General features: G+C 40.7%; 1 protein-coding gene across 4 annotated transcripts in view; it reads right to left on the reverse strand.

Annotated features, from left to right (window-relative positions):
- The window catches only part of DOK7 (docking protein 7), a 66,712-nt gene extending 50,337 nt beyond the window's left edge, over nt 1-16,375 (reverse strand). The window contains exons 1-5 of one of the 4 annotated variants that reach the window (XM_048942438.1): nt 16,176-16,375; nt 15,986-16,031; nt 13,561-13,806; nt 9,882-10,082; nt 1,030-1,149 (exon numbers count right to left, since the gene is read on the reverse strand). In XM_048942438.1, the coding sequence (XP_048798395.1) occupies nt 1,030-1,149; nt 9,882-10,082; nt 13,561-13,806; nt 15,986-16,031; nt 16,176-16,229 (667 nt within the window). In that variant the 5' untranslated portion in view covers nt 16,230-16,375. The remainder of the gene's footprint in view (nt 1-1,029; nt 1,150-9,881; nt 10,083-13,560; nt 13,807-15,985; nt 16,032-16,175) is intronic. The other 3 variants (XM_048942439.1, XM_048942437.1, XM_048942440.1) reach the window with 3 other exon arrangements.
- Between the last annotated feature and the right edge of the window lie 2,859 nt (nt 16,376-19,234).

Raw genomic sequence — 19,234 nt, forward strand, 5'->3', positions numbered from 1 at the left:
TGTGGGTTTTTTGTTTCTTTCTTTGCTTTTTGAATACTCTTCTTAACTTTATGCAAACACAGATCGTGGTGTAAGAAGGATGAGGTGTTACTGCCTGCTCTGCTGTTTGGTTGCTTTGTTTACCTTAGTGTTGCAATTTCAGGAAAGAGGAGACAAACTGAGTCTTATGTCTACTGTGTTTACCTTAATAAAATTCTTGCACTTTAAAATGTTTCACATCTAGACCTAATCTCTTCCACCATGTTTCCTTTCCATATTGATTATCTTCATCTTACAGCAGCGATAAAACTCTGCCACACATCTGTTAACTAACACTTCAATTCAAAACATTTCGTACCAACCCTTCCTCATCCTTCACAATTCCTGGATTCTATTCCCATTATATCCCATTGCCAATTCCCAGATAACTTTCTGCAGTTTCATTTCCACTCTCTTACCCTGTTTGACAGTCACTCCAACTCAACATTTTATTTTTTTAATCTGCTGAAGTCAAAAGGCAGCAGGGCTCACTGTGATTCTGATTTCCTTTATTAACATTACAGTACATGCAATACTTACCATGAAATGGGAAAAGGAATTTAACCCTTGCACTCCAAGAAAAAAAAAGTCTAAAGCAAAGCTGAAACTGAGGCCTGACAAAGTATCTTTTGAGGTTAGCAAGGCTTTCCAAATGTTTGGGATGAATTCAAAATACCCAGTTAGTTTTCCCAGTTTCAACTAATTAAACTATCAAAAATATTAATTCAGACATCGATCTAAGTTGAACTGTACAGGTTTAAAATTGCTGTATTTTAGTACCATTAAACAAGAGAAGGCCAAAGATAGCAATATCACCAGAATGAGCCAGAGCAGCAGGGTGAAACTGGGTACATTCAGTGGATAAATCTGTACTGATAACGTCTAGAATGGAAACTGCTTTGCACTTTCCGCACCCTTGGTGTCTGCAAGCTGTTTTTAAAATCAGAGCAATAAGTGCTAGACATGGCAAGTTCCTACTTTGCTCAGTCACTCTGTAGTTCCCATATTAACCTGGTAGCACTGGACGCAAACCAAAAGGGCCTTTCGTCGGGGAGATGCCGCGGACGATACAGTCAAACAGAAAGCTGATCTGCTCTCCTTCAGCACAAGAGAGGAAGAAAACACCAGCCCCTGCAAGAAAGAACATACATGTGCTTTTCACCTGGATACATTAGAAATACATTTAGTTGAAGACATTTGCTATCAAATCAAAATACAGTGCAAGTCATGAAAAGAAATCGATGAAACACTCTACAGAAGAGAAAAAAAAAAAAAGAGTTCAGCATATACACTGAGTCAGGAAAATATACAAATTCAATAGATAACTAATAATGTATGCTAATTTTCTGCAACTCAGGCAACTAGAGCAATGACAAAATGCAAGCCATATGCTTAACAGCTGTCTGTCTTTTATTCTCATTTACCCCTAGAATTTTGTAGACTCAATCTTAGCTATGCAAGTATCATGGTTACTGAAAGTGTCTTCATTGAAATGACCCAGGTTAATTCTGCTTTTACCAAACTTTATCAAAGAACAGCCTTTTATATCCCCTATAGAGGTCAGGGTTTGGTTATATTGTTTGATTATAATATAAATTTTCCCACTTATTTAAACAGCCTAGACTAAGCCCTATGTGCCTATTATTAAACAGAATGTAACACAACTCCACAGGCTGTCATCAGATCTTTACCCTTAGCTCTATTCTGATATTTTGCTTTCCATTCATTAAGAATAGCCCCCAGCAAAATTAGAATGAGAATCACTAAATAAACAAACAAGTTCTGAGCCACCTGATATACAGCTATGGGGACAACACAAAACTAAAAATGTTCCACGTAACATTTGATTTGAGAATTTTCACCCTAAGTCCTACTCGCAACAGAAAAGCAGCACAGTTGGCCTTTTCAATGAACTAAAGGCATCAGGCAAAGTACCCCCATCCCAAGTTAACAGTGAGATTACTACATAGAGCTTTTAAGAAATGCTGTCAGTTCACCAGAGCCAAGTACACTACAAAACCAGATCACCACGTCAATAGAGTTTTACATGTATCTTCCCTAAGAGCCCTTAGTCTGGACATAAATTTGACTTCTTCTCATTTCTCTAGCTTATTCTGAGTTGAATGGCTACTTTTGTCCATTTTAGTTAAAGCAGCAGCACCGATCTTGACCAGAATGCTTACACCCCTATCACATCCCGTGCATACGCAAGTCTTATCCAACAGGTTTTCTGCATTTCACTCAAGCAATGGATCTGCTTGACAAAGGGCTACTGGATTCAAACAAAGGGAGGATAGGGGGTGGGGTGATGTAGATCACACATTAAATTATTTTAGAAAATTAGATACAGCTGGCAAGCGGTAAACTGATCACTTCAAGAGAAAGCACATTCTGTTCCATGCTCTTTTGTCACTCTCAGTTTAAGTAAAACTGAAGTCCCTGCCTGCTCTGTGTAAATCTGTTCCAGACTACACTGTTTGAACTAACTCCTAATTTGCTTTGTCAAACAATCAATTTTGTTCCTTTTCAGATCTAACCGATCAACAGTGTCCCACATTTTCTCACAGCAAATACACATGCAATGGCTTCAGTACCAAAAGCCATCTAGGAGATTACAACAGTAATCACACAATCTAACAGGTATGAAAGTTTCAGGTACTGACTCATATACAGCCTTGTCACATTTCCCTCTCCAGGAGATGCCAGAGTCAGAGAACTGTATTAAAAGAAGTTGGGTGCAAAATTTGCATTCAGAAGGTATTTGAAATTCAGCTCTCTCTCTTAGCTATTTTCTCCTTCCCCCATTCAGTACAGAATAGTTTCCCTGATGTTTAAAGGCTGTGACTCTTCTCCTGTGAATCGCACTGATGGCAAAGGACATGCCTTTCTTGAGGAAGCAGGGCAGCACAAAGCTCTGCAGGGCTCTGAACATGACCTTCTCATTCCATGAACAATAAGCAATCAAGATACGGAAACAACAGAGAACATTCATGTCTCAGGCACAGTGATGGACTACAGCCTGATAACTCAGTAGAAGCCTGCGCACCTGTGTTACCATTCAGGAAAAGATACCTCCAACCTGCCTGCACCTAAAGGTTACATCTGGACCACTTGCTTCGTTACTGTTGCAAAGAAATGGCTTACTTAAATTTCTAAGAGGCTCTGCTAGCCTGCGACTTCAGTGGAAACAAAGAAGTAAACATTTCCTGAAATTTGTTTCCACGCAACTTGGCTAATTAACTCAAAGAATAATTTGCATGAAAAATTATTCCACATTTAGAAATTAAAAATAAAAAATAATAAAAAAAATAATAAAAAAAAACCACAAACATGAAAGCTTTTATATAACTTGTGAAAACAGCTTACAGACGTGTGCCCACGAGTACAAACCCAACATAGATGTGTTCCCATCAAATATTTCTTTGTAGATTCTGTTATTCACACAATCACCACAAACACTGGTCAGCTTTATGGGAAATGTTTTCTTTCTTGTTTTGTTAGACAGAACTAGAACGCAAAGGATGAAGGAAGTTTAGGAGTCCTTAAAAATACAGCAGAAGAGATGAATAAGGTTCAACTGAGTTATGTTTTAAAAACATACATAAAAGCCAGCAATTGCATTTCTTTTCTGCTTTCTTGAGAAAGAGGATGAATTCACAACTGGAAATTGCACATCTGAGTGCTGGAATAGATTTAGTGCACAGGCATTTGGTAGCCCAGGAGTATGTGGTATACATCACTGTAATACCATGCAGCTGTTTACTATGACTGAAGAGCGCTCTCTCTCTTCATGGGGTAAGAGACTTGGTGAGAGATATTGCTTGAACTCAGTATGAAAAGTTTCCAACAATGGCAGACCAGAAGGAATATATACTGTTTGTCCTTTTGAATGTACACATGCAGGTGATAGGAAGCAAAAAAACCAGGAGTCTATGGCAACTGAAGTTTCTCAGCTCTCCCATGTATCGAGAAACACACCCCTTAAGAAAAAAAGAAAGAGTAATATAATGCAGAAAAATACAGAGGGATTCATTCCAGAATGCTTTCTAATTCTGGTCACCTGCAGCCAAAGAGAAGATTAATGCATACTGAAAACCATGTACACAAATGAGCAACTGCTGAGTTCTTACAGGGAAGACAAGACAGATGGGCTTGTTTAGCCTAGCAAAAGAAACCGAGTGCATAAATAAAGGTTCTGTAGGTAATTGAGGAGGTAAGCATCAGGGAGAGAGAGAGAGAAAACATTATGCTAAAGAACAATGCCAGAATAACAACCTTGGATATAAGAGAAAAAAATTAGTTTGGAAACCTCATAAAAGGATTTTAAAGGATCATACATGGAAGGATCTACAGGACTCAAGACCCTATGCTAGCCTAATATACATTTGGGTCCTTTTTAAAGGACTAGAGTCACGACAACATCAGCATTCAAACAGTGTTGAACTTTCAGAAATAGTTGACAGACACTCAGAAATCAGATTGTTTATTTCCGTATGCCTCACCAAAACTTCAAACACCACTTCAGTCGGTGGTATACCAAGAAAGGCAGAATATCTTCCTGAAAACTGAAGCGTTTCCCTTGAAAGAAAACGCATCTCATTTTTTCATCTTTATCACTTTGACATGCATTGCTGGGGAATACTCTTGATTACTGTAGTATGGAACACTACAGAATACACCACCAGTTAAAAGCAGCACCCAGAAATTAGGATAAGCTCAAAGGTAAGAGGGGATCCGAGGGAAGAACTTCAGCATAACAAGTAATTCAAGTACTTCAAAGTCCCACAGCAAATCCATCAACTACAGGTTCCCATTTGTATCATTCATTTACATTTCATATCACATATTCTTTACACAACTGGCATCCTGGCCTATGAAGTAGACCATTTAGGTTTCATGCATTGAAGAAATAAGATGCAAGCAACAATTGATTGAAATTCTCAAAATATAGAAATTGCATCAAATCTGGAATAAGTCACACAGGATCTGCAACAACTTAACTAAGGAATCTAAATGGAAGGCTATTTATATAGCCCATTACTTTCTTTCTGCTGTCAACAAGCACTTCTCAGTAGGAAGCAAAGAAAGATTTGAAGTCCTGAAGGGTGAAGGAGTCTAGGAAAACGTTTCCCACTCTCATAACAGCATAATGACCAGAAGAAACACACAGAGCAACACGGCTACCATGTCATCTTTTCTAGCGACGTTTCAGAGTGTCTTCTACAGCTAGGCAACTCAGAAAAAAGATTCCAGTTTCGGCTTTGTTTTTTGAATGCTTACCTAGGCACCCACAACATCTGCACTCCCACTTCCCAGAATCAGTCAGCAGGAGCATACTTTGGCCTGTTCAGGAAACTACTTGGAAGCATCCCAAGGTATCTGGTCCTGGAGAGAAGACGGATCCAGGAGAACTGGCTCATTTTCAAGAATCACCTCCTGCAATTTCAAGCCAAGCAGAGGTGGCAGGAAAGCCTACACAGAACTCCATGGTCAAACATAAAGAGGGAGCACACAGGTAATAGAACTAGGGTGACCAAGATGATGCAGGAGAAATACAGACACACTGTCCAAGCACACAGGAATGGGTTTAGGAAAGCCAGTCTCTAGCAGGAGTTGAATCTGGACTGAAGAGCAACAAGAAGGGCTTCTGCAAGCGTATCAGCAAAACAAGGAAAACTTCAGCCTGCTGCTAAACTGGGTGGAGGACCTGGTGTCAGAGGACATGCAGAAGGCTTATATACTCTAAGTCTTCTCCATTTTGGTCTTTACTGATAAGATCCAACTCCTCTGTCAGTAATTGCAGACCCTTCAAACTAGTGGGGAATGAGGAAGACTTTCCCTGTGTGGATAGGAGTGGGTTGAGGTGGTGAGGGAGTTGGTCAATATCATTGCAAGGCCACTCTTGATGGGCCTTATTTTCCAGAAAAGGACTGAGAAAATTTAAAAAAATAAATAAATAAAAGTAACAAAAGCAAATAGATGCTCAAGAAGGACAAGGAAACAACAGGCCAGGGGAGGTGATAGCACCAATAATCCTAGAAAGCATTTCCAAACACACTAAGGACAAGATGATGACTGGGAATAATCAGCATGGAATTTACAAAAAGGAAACAATACCTAAACAAACTGATATTCTTCTCTAATAAAATGACTAGCTTGGTGGATGAAGCAATAGATGTCTTTTGTTTTAACTCCAGGAAGGCTTTCAACACCATCTCCTATAAAATATATACTGACAAAGTGATCAAGTGCAGACTAAACAAGTGGACAATAAAGTGGACTGAACACAGGCTAAACTGCCAGGCCGAAAAGACTATTATCAGCAGCACAAAGTCCAGCCAACTACTACTGGTGTATGGTGGAGCAAAATTTTGGGCCAATGATGTTTAACGTCCTCATTCATGTGGATTGTGGCACTGAGTACACCTTCAGCAAGTTTGCAGAAAGTAGAAAACTGGGAGTAGCAGCTGATGCACCAAACTGCAGGAAGAAGTTGCTCACAGAAGTTATGGAGTACTCATCCATAGAGATGTTCAAAACCTGAATGTGATCCTGGGCAAACTTCAGCAGCAAACCTCGCTCTGAACAGGGGGCTTGAAGTAACTTCCAGAAGTTGTTTCCCAACTCAAACATTTTGTGATACTTAGGCACTGTTAGATCTAAACTTAGTTTCTTTCCAAACTAATTTATTACTTTCATACTGCAGCATAGAAGCTTCATAATCAGCGTTATAATGCTGCAGAGCAGACTGGCAGTGTATCATCAACACTTTAATAACACAGAACCGCTACAGCAATTTCTCTGTACTAAAACATCGATTTTTCCACAATAAATCACAATGTTTTTATCTGTGTTATCAAACAGCTAAGGGAAAACTAACACAGTTAAAGAACCACAAATACTAATCTAAATAACTAGACAGTTTTCAAAACTCAAGGATTTCTGTGAACCGATGGTGCTTTACACATTTGAAGCACAGAATATTCTTTCAGATCAGTTAAAAGTGAACATAAGTTTCTACTATATTAGTAATGCTTTAATATGTGTAATATACGTATTTTTTACAAATTCCAGTGAGAATAATAAGACATTCCCTAGATACTGTAATGAAAATGAAATGTACAAACAGAAGGCGATCAACATTCACATACAAGACACTGTACATATTGAATACTACATAAAACTAGCTTGTATTATTCACTGCTCTGCTTCTAGTTAAGAAAACATACATCTTTAACAACATAAAATAAGCAGTGCTTAGAACTGTAGGGTGATACAATAGTAATTGAATACATTCATTTCCAATTATATGTACAGATCACAACAAATACTACATAGTCGATAACAGAGATCTACCCTATTTCATAATAAAACCAAGGAAGAGAAGAGATACTCACTAATTTAGGGCTGATCTAGATCCTATTAAAATGTACCTTCAATCTTTATGCCAGTATCTTAAAGTGCCTTATTGCTGAATTCTCAGAATTTAGGCAGCCTCAAAACACTACGTAGAAGTGCTTGACTTGCATTTCTGGATGCACGCAACTATCTGATAGCAAATGTAAGATGGACAAACACAAGACCTGGGTAAGCTGAACAAAGGAGGAGCATGTACTGCACACCTCAAAGCAAGGTCTACAAGAGTTCATAGAAAGGTGTGGTAAAGACATGCCCAACCAGACAAGACCCAGCCTTCAAATCTCTTGTTTTGATGGCTCAGCCACCAAATTTCTTGTTACTCTACTCTCCTCCTGCAATCCTCATGCAGGTTGCAAAAGGAGTATCAGTGATACTGACACCCTCAAGGAATCTTTCCAGGGAATAAAGTACTGAATACTAGAGACATCTCCTTACTTATCCCTCATCCCTGATGTATTCAGAAATCCAGCCTTACCCTGTGCACACTCTGTGGCAATATGTGCTAAAAACCTCTGTCACTCAGTGCTGAACAGTCACTGAAAACAAGCATGAAAAAGAAAAGATCAACTGTTGTGGGGTTTTTGTTTAGTTGTGTTTGCTTTTTTTTTTTTTTTTTTTTAATGAGAACATACAACCTACCATCCATCCATCACTATTTTCTGCTACTCATTTCTGCTTGTGAATAGTCATTTCCTTCCATACACTAATGTATGTCAGCATAAAATACATACTTGAAATCTACAGATATTCCATTTGCAATCAACTATGTATTTCAAAAATCAAGCTATTAATTGAAGGCCTTATTAGTAAAAAAAATTACTAATCTTCTTTCTTGAAGCACCCGCTTATAAATATAAATAGATTTCATATAAATGATATCTATTACTCGAGTTATCAACCTGTTGCTAATATTAAAGATTAGCATTTCTATTTCAGCTGTCTATACTTCTTAAATACAAGTTTTCCACAATTAAATGATTTCAGATTTCATTAGTTCAAGAACTGGTAGTTCTACACAAGCTTCCCAGAAAGCACAGCTGTTCTGAAAGCACAAAGAACACCACGCTTACAGGTTAGGAATGTTTCTCTCTGAAAGCATTCTGAAAGCATAGCCTAAGATTTCTATGTTCGGTTAAGAATCCAAAGAGTGGATCCAAATTATGTCTGCACAGAAATGCATGCATTTAAATACAGCAATACAATATTTTATAACAAGTTATCTAGCTGACATTCTGAACTATGGTACTAAGAAACAATAGGCCTCACACAACTTCTTAACCAAAACACAATAATCTTAACTAGAAGCATTTGTTTTCTTACAGACTATACCTATAACACACTCCTTCAGACAATGAAAACACCTCTCTGACCCCAACATCTAAATTAAGAAGTGAAGGACTTGAACTAGAATGTTCTGCAGTGCAATCCAGTGCCCTAGTTCAGAATTGAGGGTATGAATGTCAAGTTCATACTTACCACCACTTATAACTCAGCTGTGCTTTTCAACAGACAAACCAATAAACTGTCATTATAAAACAGTCAAAACAATTGATTTTCTCTTCCTCTCAAAATTTCATTAGAATTCCAAAGGAATATTTTTTGGATTTCTGTCAACTTGGAAACCTTTTAGCTCAGGTAATTGAAGAAAACAATTATTTTCACATTTCAGCATGCAAATGTCACACAACTTGCTATCCAATTTGGCAGTAAACACATCCATTTCCACTCACAGACTGTCAATACAGCAAATTCTGCTACTGAAGTTAAAATTCAGTGCATTCAATTGATGTATATGATTGCATTAACCATCTTTCCAGCTCTCACGTAGTTTTGAACTGAAAACATGACAAGCCATAAGCATAACATCAGAGCAAGAGATTCTGCCTTAGTAGCTAAAGAGTACCTTAGCTTCTAGGCTACAAAAACCAGCTTGAGCTTGCTTTCTTTCATTTTGACCTCATAAAACCTGTGGTCCTACAGCATGACAAATCTAAAAGTTCCTAAAAGTAGGAAGTCCTCTCTGTTGGATTTAGCAGCATTTACACAGTGAGAGCCTTGGTTCTACTTCAGTATCAACTTCCTTCTGCAGACAACAGAAATAATAATAATTTAATAATCTGAACATTAAACCATTTTGCTTCATCTCTCACATGACAGGCCTTAACCTTCATTACTTTATTCTTGTTCTGAGTCCACAAGCAACCGAGTGAGCATCTTCTGGAGAGCCACATGGCAACGTTCAGACATAGCTCCACATTTTTACTGATTGTGAGGGTTGAAGCAAGCAGAAACCTACTCGGCACAATAGAACAACTGATATGAAGCTGATTGTATGACAAAGCTGCATAGCTGTTTCCAGAACTTCCACATTGATTAAAAAAAAATTTACATTCCCACAAACAGTTTCAAACATCTTTTAGAAGATAGGTTCTATTTGTACTTACAGAAGCCACACCTTGTACCCCCTTCAAAGATGAATCCATTTGGGACAGCTCCATATCGACGCAGATCTGAGAGTTTCCATTGCCCCATAACACTAGGAGGAAGGTCTTTTGCAAGGACGAGAATGTCATTGCAGAAATGCAGCGTAGCAGGCCCGCTCTCTAGTTTAGTGCCAGGTGCTACAAAAACTTGAAATCTATGAACTATCAAATAGGGAAGAAAAAAAGCATTACTGTAGAAAGCACGAGTAATGTACCGTAACTTACGTAAGTCATTCTGCACAGCTGTGGTGTGTAGACTGACCCTACCCACATCACAAGGCTAGGATAGGGATTCTAGGTAGGGCCCAGATAGCCCCATGTGAGTAGCTAATGTTTCAAGTTATTAGGTTGTAATGCTACAACTTAATGCTACATTAATCCATCCGAACTCTTACAGAACAAACCCCATATCAAATTAGTCAGTTATCCAGCCTCCTTCCATATTTGCATAAACACAGGGAGTTCTTTCTGTGTCCTCCTCCAAATAGCCTTTGCCCAGCCTTTCTGAATTGCATGCACACAGACACACAACACAGCCCAACAAGGCCAGAAGTCAAGGCTCAAAGAAACAGGCAAGTTCTAACAAGAGGTCTGTCACTGACTGTTACAGCCTTTAATAATCTGCTTCACTCCCTTCCACACGTTGCCTTCCCTAACAGTAAAATGAGGAAAATTACAATTTCCCACCTTTGTGACTCTTTCGTGAGCTGATGAGGCTAGATGCCCTGATATATAAATTGAATTGGAAATTAGTGATTCATTGGTAATGTACATTCTTTAGATGTCAGTTAAGTCTTTATATTTCTCAGCCTAAACTCTAGAAGAGCTTGGGAAAAGGGAAGACACCTCTCTCATTAAAGTTTATGAAGTTCTTGCAACCAGATACACACACACAAATCTGTCCTGGCACAGAGAAGCATAAGGACTATCACATTTTCAGAGGGATTGATCTTCAAGGAAACATTTATCAGGAAACACGCAAATTTACATTTCTTGTTATCCATTTAATATCATTTAAACAGCTTCCTGCCTATGATATCTACACAGTAACTTCCAGGTACACTCATTTCTTATAATTATTCTTCCTTACCTCTTGCCTTTGCTCCTTCAAGCATCATTAATTTCAACCAAGTCTGAGCCTTGTTTCTTGTTTAAACAGTTGCTATATTAGTTACCATCTTAGCTGTAAGTCAGCTCCTATGACGTACATTTGCAAAGTTTCCTACGGCTTCAGCAGAATTAGCCACAAAGTCATTTGAGGGAGATGTGTAAGGAGCCAGAGATAGATCTTTAAGCAATCACAGCTCTACTTACAGTAGTACTGCTAGGGTGCAAGTCAATAGACACAATGTTCCCTTCCATTCAATTACTTTACACAACCTAACAATAATGTAAAATACGAAGGAGATGACAAAACCACCCTGACGAATAACATTCAGTAAAAAATATTTCATATCATTTGGACAATTCTGCACAGTTAACTTCAGAGGTACTTTGACATCAATTAAACTATAAGAAGCAGAAATATCAGCATCCTTCCTGTCTCATAAATGGAAAAAAAAAGAACACTTTAACACAAGAGGTTACAAGTTACCATAGCTGCCAAAACCTAAGAGTTGCAACTCAGATTCCAAAACGTTGTTAGGAAACAGCACACAAAACCAAAACAGAGGCAAATTCAGGTATGGACATGAAGGTTTTGCCATATTTTCCTTTCCTGGTAATGTGTGTGTGTGACTTCTCCTAAAATTCTCTCCATGCATCTACTGTTCTAGCTGGGAGGGGGGAGGAATAAATAAAAGGCAAAAATGGAAACAAAATAATCAACAAAAAGATACTTAACTGAATACAACCATGAGCAAGAAATATTGCTAAGGTTTTTAATTTCCTTTAGGTAACCTTTTTCTCTTCACAGCTGCTCACTGACCTGCACTATGCTAACTTCCTCAGAATAAGCTGTGCACTTGAACACACTGTTCTCACAAATGGCCTACACCTCATTCACTTAATTCCACTGCTTTCTCTAATTCTCTAATCCTGAATGGTTTATTCCCTTGAGCTGCCCTGGGAATTACACTCACCTGACCTCCAAACCAGAAGGAAAACACTGGGAACCTCAGTGAACTCCTTCCACTCTATGGTCCTCACTTAACAGCATCAACTTGTTTCACTTTTTTTTTTTTTTTTTTTTTCCCTTTCTGCTTCCCAGACTCTGAGGTCATTTGCCCACAGCCAATTTTCAGCACCCAGCCATGTTACTTCCAAGGCACACAAAGGCATCCTTACTAGTCTTTAAGAAAGAAACACCAAACAGTCACCAATTCCTGTTTATATAGTAGCCTCCTCTTTATTCTTTCTATCTACTCAGGCTAGATTCTATTGTTCCTTTACACTTCATTTCTTCACCTGCACACTACCCTCATCTGTCTCTGATCCAGAGCTACCTTCATCTCATAGACTCTATCCCTACCTTATTCATAACTTTAATAAATTGCTCACTTCCTTTGAATTTCCTCCTACCACTATCATAACTCTCACATTCAGATTAAGACCAAACATTCTCTTTATCCCAGCACTGAATCAATGCAAGACCATGAAAATCAGACCAACTCTGTCAAATTCAAATTCTCTTCCAGCTGTCGTACATTTGTCCTAATTTGTCCTAAAGGACAAATCTGTGCTGTAGAGAGATCCCAATGCTAGTAAAGAAACAGAAGTGGAACACAAAACAGCCACACTGTCAGAGCGTACTCACTACTCCCTCTGTATCTGCCGATGTTGTTCAGGGATCCCCTCTAACCTTGGCCCTTGTGCAAGGCTGATAGCTCCAAGCAATAAATCTGTGTCTCCATTCCTATACTGCTACATTTTGTAGCGTAAAATTCTCAGACCATCTTTGCACGTATATACTGAAAAGTAATGAGTCCATAGCTACAACAGATGGCAAAGCATATGTAACAAATGATTATGATAGCTAATGTGTCTTCCACACACCTACCCTCCTTCCCTAGTTATAACTAAACAGACATAAAAGCTACGATGGATTTTCAACATTATCACTCCTTCTTCATCGCTATATACTTTGCTAAACAAGAAAAAAAAAAAAAAAAGAAAGATGTATGAGTAGATAGCTGGAAAGACTTTATCTACTGCTATTGAGAGACGTCTCGTCTTGAAAGGGGACACCAGCAACAATGTGAATTATCAAGGGCAACACCTGGTATGCTTATACATAGCTCATACAATTGGGATCGAACAAGTCAACTTCTAACCTGGGAGCTACTTCTCTTAATTCAGACTCTCTCTGAATTCTGTCATCCAAATCCCCAAGTAAATTGCATTACCAGAGGAACTAAGATCACTTTGCTTCATAGCTACACACTTTCAGTGGTTAAGTCAAAAACAAAGTAGAGAACTTTCCTTGTTAGTGACCAATATCCGGGCAACACTGTAATCACAGCCTACCAGAAGGGCCAGCAGCTTTAAGACATAGGGGAAGAGTAGTCTTTTCACTCATATGAGTGAGCCTCTTCCCTAACTTACTTTTTAATTTGCATTTTAGTTATGGCTTTCTTTAATTTTTTTCCTGTCGAGGAAAAAAAAATAGGAAAAAAAGGGAGTATGAGAAGACAAAGGTTACCTTCCCCCAAACTGTAGCGGATTCGTATATCCCATGCATACATTGTTTCCTTGTTCTCAAATCCTAGCATCACGACTTGAGAAAGACAGATGATTGCAAGGGTGTGATTCAAGCCCTCATAGGAGAGCCCAGGATCCAAGCCACAGATGTCTTCTAAGGTCACGCTGCTTCTCTCCTTGTGCCCTTTCGCTCGTTCAGATTTATCCTTGTACACCAGCATGAGCAAACAGTCTAAAAGAAGCAAAACTGTCAGAGATGATGAGGCAGAACAGAACACAACACATTTGTACCAAAGCAAAGAATTAAGAAAAGTGCTTCAGACAACTGCAGGGTCAGTCTGATCAAGCCAATACTAGAATGCAGACTCCTTCCCCCACTCAAGTAGGGGGAAGGAAGTAGGCTGCAGTCCATGTTCAGAAAGCAGACGTGTTTCAACAGTCATCTGTGGGATCAGAAATATGAAGGCAAGAAAAAAGTCTTCCCAATTACTTTGCAAAAACACAGTGATTTTTGGTATTGTCTCCCTAGTTTAGAAGGAACTGACTCATTAATTTTGAGCATTAGAAGCTGGAGTACAATAGCTACCCACATTACAAGTCTAAGGACTGAGAGGCTATTGTCATCTTTATTTCCATGAGAACATGCTGAACCACAAACGAAATTCTTACAGTAGTTCACAGATTACTCAACTACTAAATGGTGAGCAGACTGCCTGCACTGCCAGACATTGTGTCAGCTCAGGTTTCCCAGTGAAATGTTACACAGTAGCCATGCTCAATAATCATTATGTGCCACACCTCTATTTATTATTATTATTTTTAAACATGTCACCTTTTGTTTTTAGCCCCTTCCTGGGCATGTTTACTATAAAGTAAATAAGCAATGAAAGAATGTAACTCAAGCATCACAGTGCTCTAGGAAAAGCACGTTTCAAACAACAAACAAAGGGAGCATCCCTTTTCCATCTTTTGCATGTAATAACAAGAGCATTCATTTTCACCCAGATTCCCTTCCTATTGCACAGCACTGGGTTATAACCTGAATTAATGGTGCATAGCAAAGCTGCAACATCCGCAGCTGCAGCTGACCTGCGTGCCACCAGGAGGAAGCCCCTGTGCACTATGTCATGAATGTTGGGGTGTGGTGCTTCAGCCCTGGCAAGGTGCCCTGCAGCACTCAGCTGGGCAACAGCCTGGCAAAGCTCCAAAAAGGTGAAAAATGACTGAAAGACTCAATGCCTGCTAGCCAGTGCTCTACATGCCCTCCCAATTGTTTTCTTGCACCTGTTAGCAAAAACAGCTGCCACTATGACACTTTCTGCATTCTGCTGTGCAGTTGTGTATCTGAAGAAAGAACTGCTATGGCATACAGACCAAGTGAAGCAAATCTTGGGGGAGGGGAGTTTCTGGTAGATCTGACTAATTTTGATAGAATGAAAACAACATTTTTGAGGAATAACATCATCAGTAGGTTTTCTTTTAGAACTTCCCTATCTTTCCCCTTTAATTTGGTTACAAATCCAGGCCAGTATTGGCATGTCTAGATGTCAACTTTTACAATCTGGAGTTGCCCATTCGTGGAGAAAAGTTTAACAAATGCAGTAATTAAAATACCAACATTTAACTGTAACAACTGAGTACCAAAGAATCGGCCTAAAGAACAGGAAACATTCGCTCTCTCATCTAGAAAGGGCTCGGTAATGGGTTCAGAAGCACTGCAGATCCATGTTTGGACAATAAGCAACAATTTGCCCTGGAAATAAGTACTTCTGGGACCAAATGGTTTTCCCATCCAAAAAAAGAAGAAGAAGAAAAAAAAAAAATTGGGAAACATGAAGCCTACTTTTCCCTCTCCAACATTAAAACATCAACTCTTCATAACATTTTCAGTTCTCCCTTGCAAACCGTGGAACTGAAGTTTTTAATTCAAGATGACATCTTATTTTTAAATTGAAATGCTTTATGTCAAAACACAGAACAAAAATAACTACAGAGCTCACAATGGCAGCCTTTCACAGCCACCAATCACCCTGAAGAAGTAATTTCTAAAGCAAGCCTCTTAAACGGGAACTAAACTCTCGTGTTCGTTACGGGTCTCCTTTGATATCCTCTTTCTATTTCTGGCCGCCTGGCTCTCCGCCAGCTGAGCTCAGAAAGAAAATAAATATATATGCATATATATATTTATTATTATTTATTTTAAAGAAGGAAAGAGCAACGACGGCTCGTGGAAACCTCCAGCCGAAGGGTCTGCCCCTGCAGCTGCGCACCCGACGGGGCGCCCCGTAAAGAGCTTTTCTCCCTTTCCCCGTGCCCCGCACCCTCCGGCGGGCGGAGGAGAGGCCCCGCGGCCGCCGGTCTTCCTCCCTTCCCCCGCTCCCCTCGCTCCCAGGCACGGGGTCCCCTCCGCCCCGCTCCGTTCTTACCTGCCACCGGGGAGGGCTTGCGCAGCACCAGCCACCTACTCTTCCACTGCAACGAGAGGCAAAAGGACAGGGTTAGCCAGGGCCAGGCAGACAGGGCTCTATTCCCCTCGCGAGGAGGGGGCGTCGGTCGGAGACCCCCGGCCCGTGCCTGCCGCGCGGCCGAACCGAAAGGGCACAGGCTAGCTCGGACCTTTTTTCCATCTCTCAACTTGACGTGACCCTCCACCACCACGGAATCCGTCATCTTCAGTCATGATTCCGGACAGCTGCGCCCGGCTCGCTGCTCCCTCCCCGCGCTCTGGCCGAGGGGTCACTTTCAAAATAGCTTTAGTAGGTCCCCGCTGAGGCACAGCGAGCGCGGCGGGCGAGCGGCCAGCGCTGCCCGGCCCTCCCCGGCGCCCCCCGCCCCGCCGTGCAGGGGCCGGGCCGGCTCTGGCTGAGGGGTTCTTAGAAAGCCCCCCGCTATTTCTGCATTAGTGTATTTTATTGCTATGTAGAGTTAGTGCTTGCTTTTATTTTATCGCTTCTTCGGGGTTTAAGTACAGGCAGGTGCGAAGCGGAGCAACCACAGCCCGACGAGGGCCGCCTCCGCCGATCTGCTCCGGCCGCGACCCCGGGAGGCGCCGAGCTTTGCGGGCAGCCCGGCTCCTCCAGCGCCCGGGGCCGGAGCGAAAGCCCGGAGCGGATCGCCGCTGCCCGGCGGCCAGAATTCATGGAGCCACGCAATGGTCTGACCTGGAAGCGTCTTAAAGCCCATCCGCCCCCATCCCCTGCCGTGGGCTGGGTGCCCCCCACCAGCTCAGGATGCCGAGAGTCCACCCAACCCGACCTTGAGCACCTCCAGAAATGGGCTGCCCACAGCTCTCTGGGCAGCCTGAGCCGTGCCCTGCTGCCCTCTGAGTGAAGAATTTCTTCCTAAATTTCCCATCTTTTAGTTTAAAGTCACCCTCCCTTGTCCTGTTGCTGTCAGATCATGTAAAAACTCCATTTCCCTCCTGTTTATGAACTCCCTTCAAGTACTGGAAGACCACAGCAAGGTCTCCCTGGATCCTTGCCTTTTCCACTCCTCTTTCAAAGTGTGATTACCCCTTCCCTTGGCTCTCAGTCATACCCCACCTCTAAGAAAAGCATTTATTTTTTTTCTTTTGCAATGCAACTGCCATGAGATAACAGCCCACTTACCCCTAACCGAAGCTGCTACAATTAATAGAATAAGATGTGTTAATTATGTCTTTAAATTCATTTCAATGAGAAATGGACTAATTAGAGTCCATTATTCTAAAAATACTCCTATTGCATCTTATTTGATGCTAATTAGTCCTTCAGCTTTTTTTTTTTTTTTTTTTTTTTTTTTTCCCCAACAGCAGCACAGCACATTTTTCTTTCAATAGCACAATAGAAGGGTTTTTTTAGATGTTTGCTTTTATTTCTTCTCTTTGAATCGGTCAGTTTGCATGGAATAACCTGTAATTTAATAAAACCATCCTTAAGTGTGTGTCGTAATGAATCGGGGACGTCATTGTTCAACTGGTTTTGCATTCTAATCCTATTTCAAGTTAAATGCTAGGGAAAAACATCAAGGAAACTTTCCTGGTAAATTTTAACTCTATTTCATTTTAACACAGGCGATGAGCATTTAAATAGAGCCCGGCAGAACAGGGGAAACATTTCCACTGGGAAATGCTCAAGAGAAAGACAGGAGGTGCTGGAGTGGCCATATGGATGTGACCAGCCTTCTCAGAGGTGTGAGAGTGAAGGCAAAAGTCTTTTACTAACCCTGGGTGTTTGCTTGCCATCCCAGTCTAGGACTATGGATTTAATGTAGTGCTGTTCAACACAGCAGAGCACCAGATCATGACATCGCCATCAGTGCAGTGCAGTGGAAGGAGGGAAGGAGGGAAGGAGGGAAGGAGGGAAGGAGCTACTTTGAAAGCCACAGATTCAGTGTAGTGAATTCACGTGTGACAATTCAATGAAGATTTATCATTTAAGCTAGTAACTGCAGGAAATAGAAGTTTTGCAAGTGAAACAGTCTATGTGCTTTTAAAAATTATAAGTTAATGATTATACTAGCTTTGCTACATCTAGAAGCAGCATGCATTTTGAAAACAAGAGAGTTAAAAATCTCTGCACAAATCGTCTGAAACACCATTCTATCACCTTTCTTACTGAGCAGCCACCATCTTTATAGCAAGAGAAGATAGAGAATACATACAACACAAAACTACCATATTAAAAGCTTGAGTAGTGTGGATGGATATCAATTTAGAAGTGAAAACAAAAAGTCACAGAAGAGGCATAGATGTTCAAAACAGCATAAGCTTTGCGTTGGAATCTGTCCCAAATGAATCACTTCCAAAGAAAAGTAAATAGTTCCTTCAAGCTGATTTAGTACTTGTCCTTCATCAGTAGGTACAGTTAGTCTTGTTAAACAGTCACATTCATTTCACAACGTTAAGCAAGCCAGACTCGTACTGCAAATGGCCAGAAAGGCAAACTCAGACAATAATAGTCTTCAGACAGTTTTGGAATCAGGAACTTGGGACTTTCTTAGTGTTCACAGTATTTACGACTGAAAATCTTATCCAAACTTTGTGACTCATTTTTTTTCTCCACTCATACACGTGTCTATGGGAAATTTTGCATGACACTTGTATGAAACTGGGAGGACAACCAGCTTTAAGCGATTCTTCTGCAGGGCATTTGAGGTACTTCTTGGCACAGAGAAGCATTGTTTCTTTTTCTACCAGCTCTCAACTTATAAAAAACCTGTACAAGCATTCAAAGGTATAGTTGTAACTATATACACAACACAGTAAGAGACAGGGGGTAAATGTTTTTATTTACTATAGAATCACAGAATTGCAGTTTATATCATTTGTCTAGATGAGCTCTCCAGCCCTCTGATCATCTCAGTGCCCTCCTCTGGACCTACTGCAAGAGCTCCACGTTCTTCCCGTACTGGGGGCCCCAGGCCAGGATGCAGTACTCCAGATGGGGCCTCACAAGAGCTGAGTAGACCGGGACAATCACCTCCCTCTCCCTGCTGGCCAACCTTTTTTAATGCAGCCCAGAACACAGTTGGCCTTCCAGGCTGGAAGCGCACACTGCTGGCTCACATCCAGCTTCTCATCCACCAGGACCCCAAGTCCTTCTCTGCAGGGCTGCTCTCAACAGGTTCTTCCCCCAGTCTGTATAAACACCTGGGATTGCTCCGACCCAAGTCAGCACCCTGCACTTGGCCTTACT

This window comes from Lagopus muta, chromosome 4, assembly GCF_023343835.1.
Source record: "Lagopus muta isolate bLagMut1 chromosome 4, bLagMut1 primary, whole genome shotgun sequence".
NCBI classification, from domain to species: Eukaryota; Metazoa; Chordata; class Aves; order Galliformes; family Phasianidae; genus Lagopus; species Lagopus muta.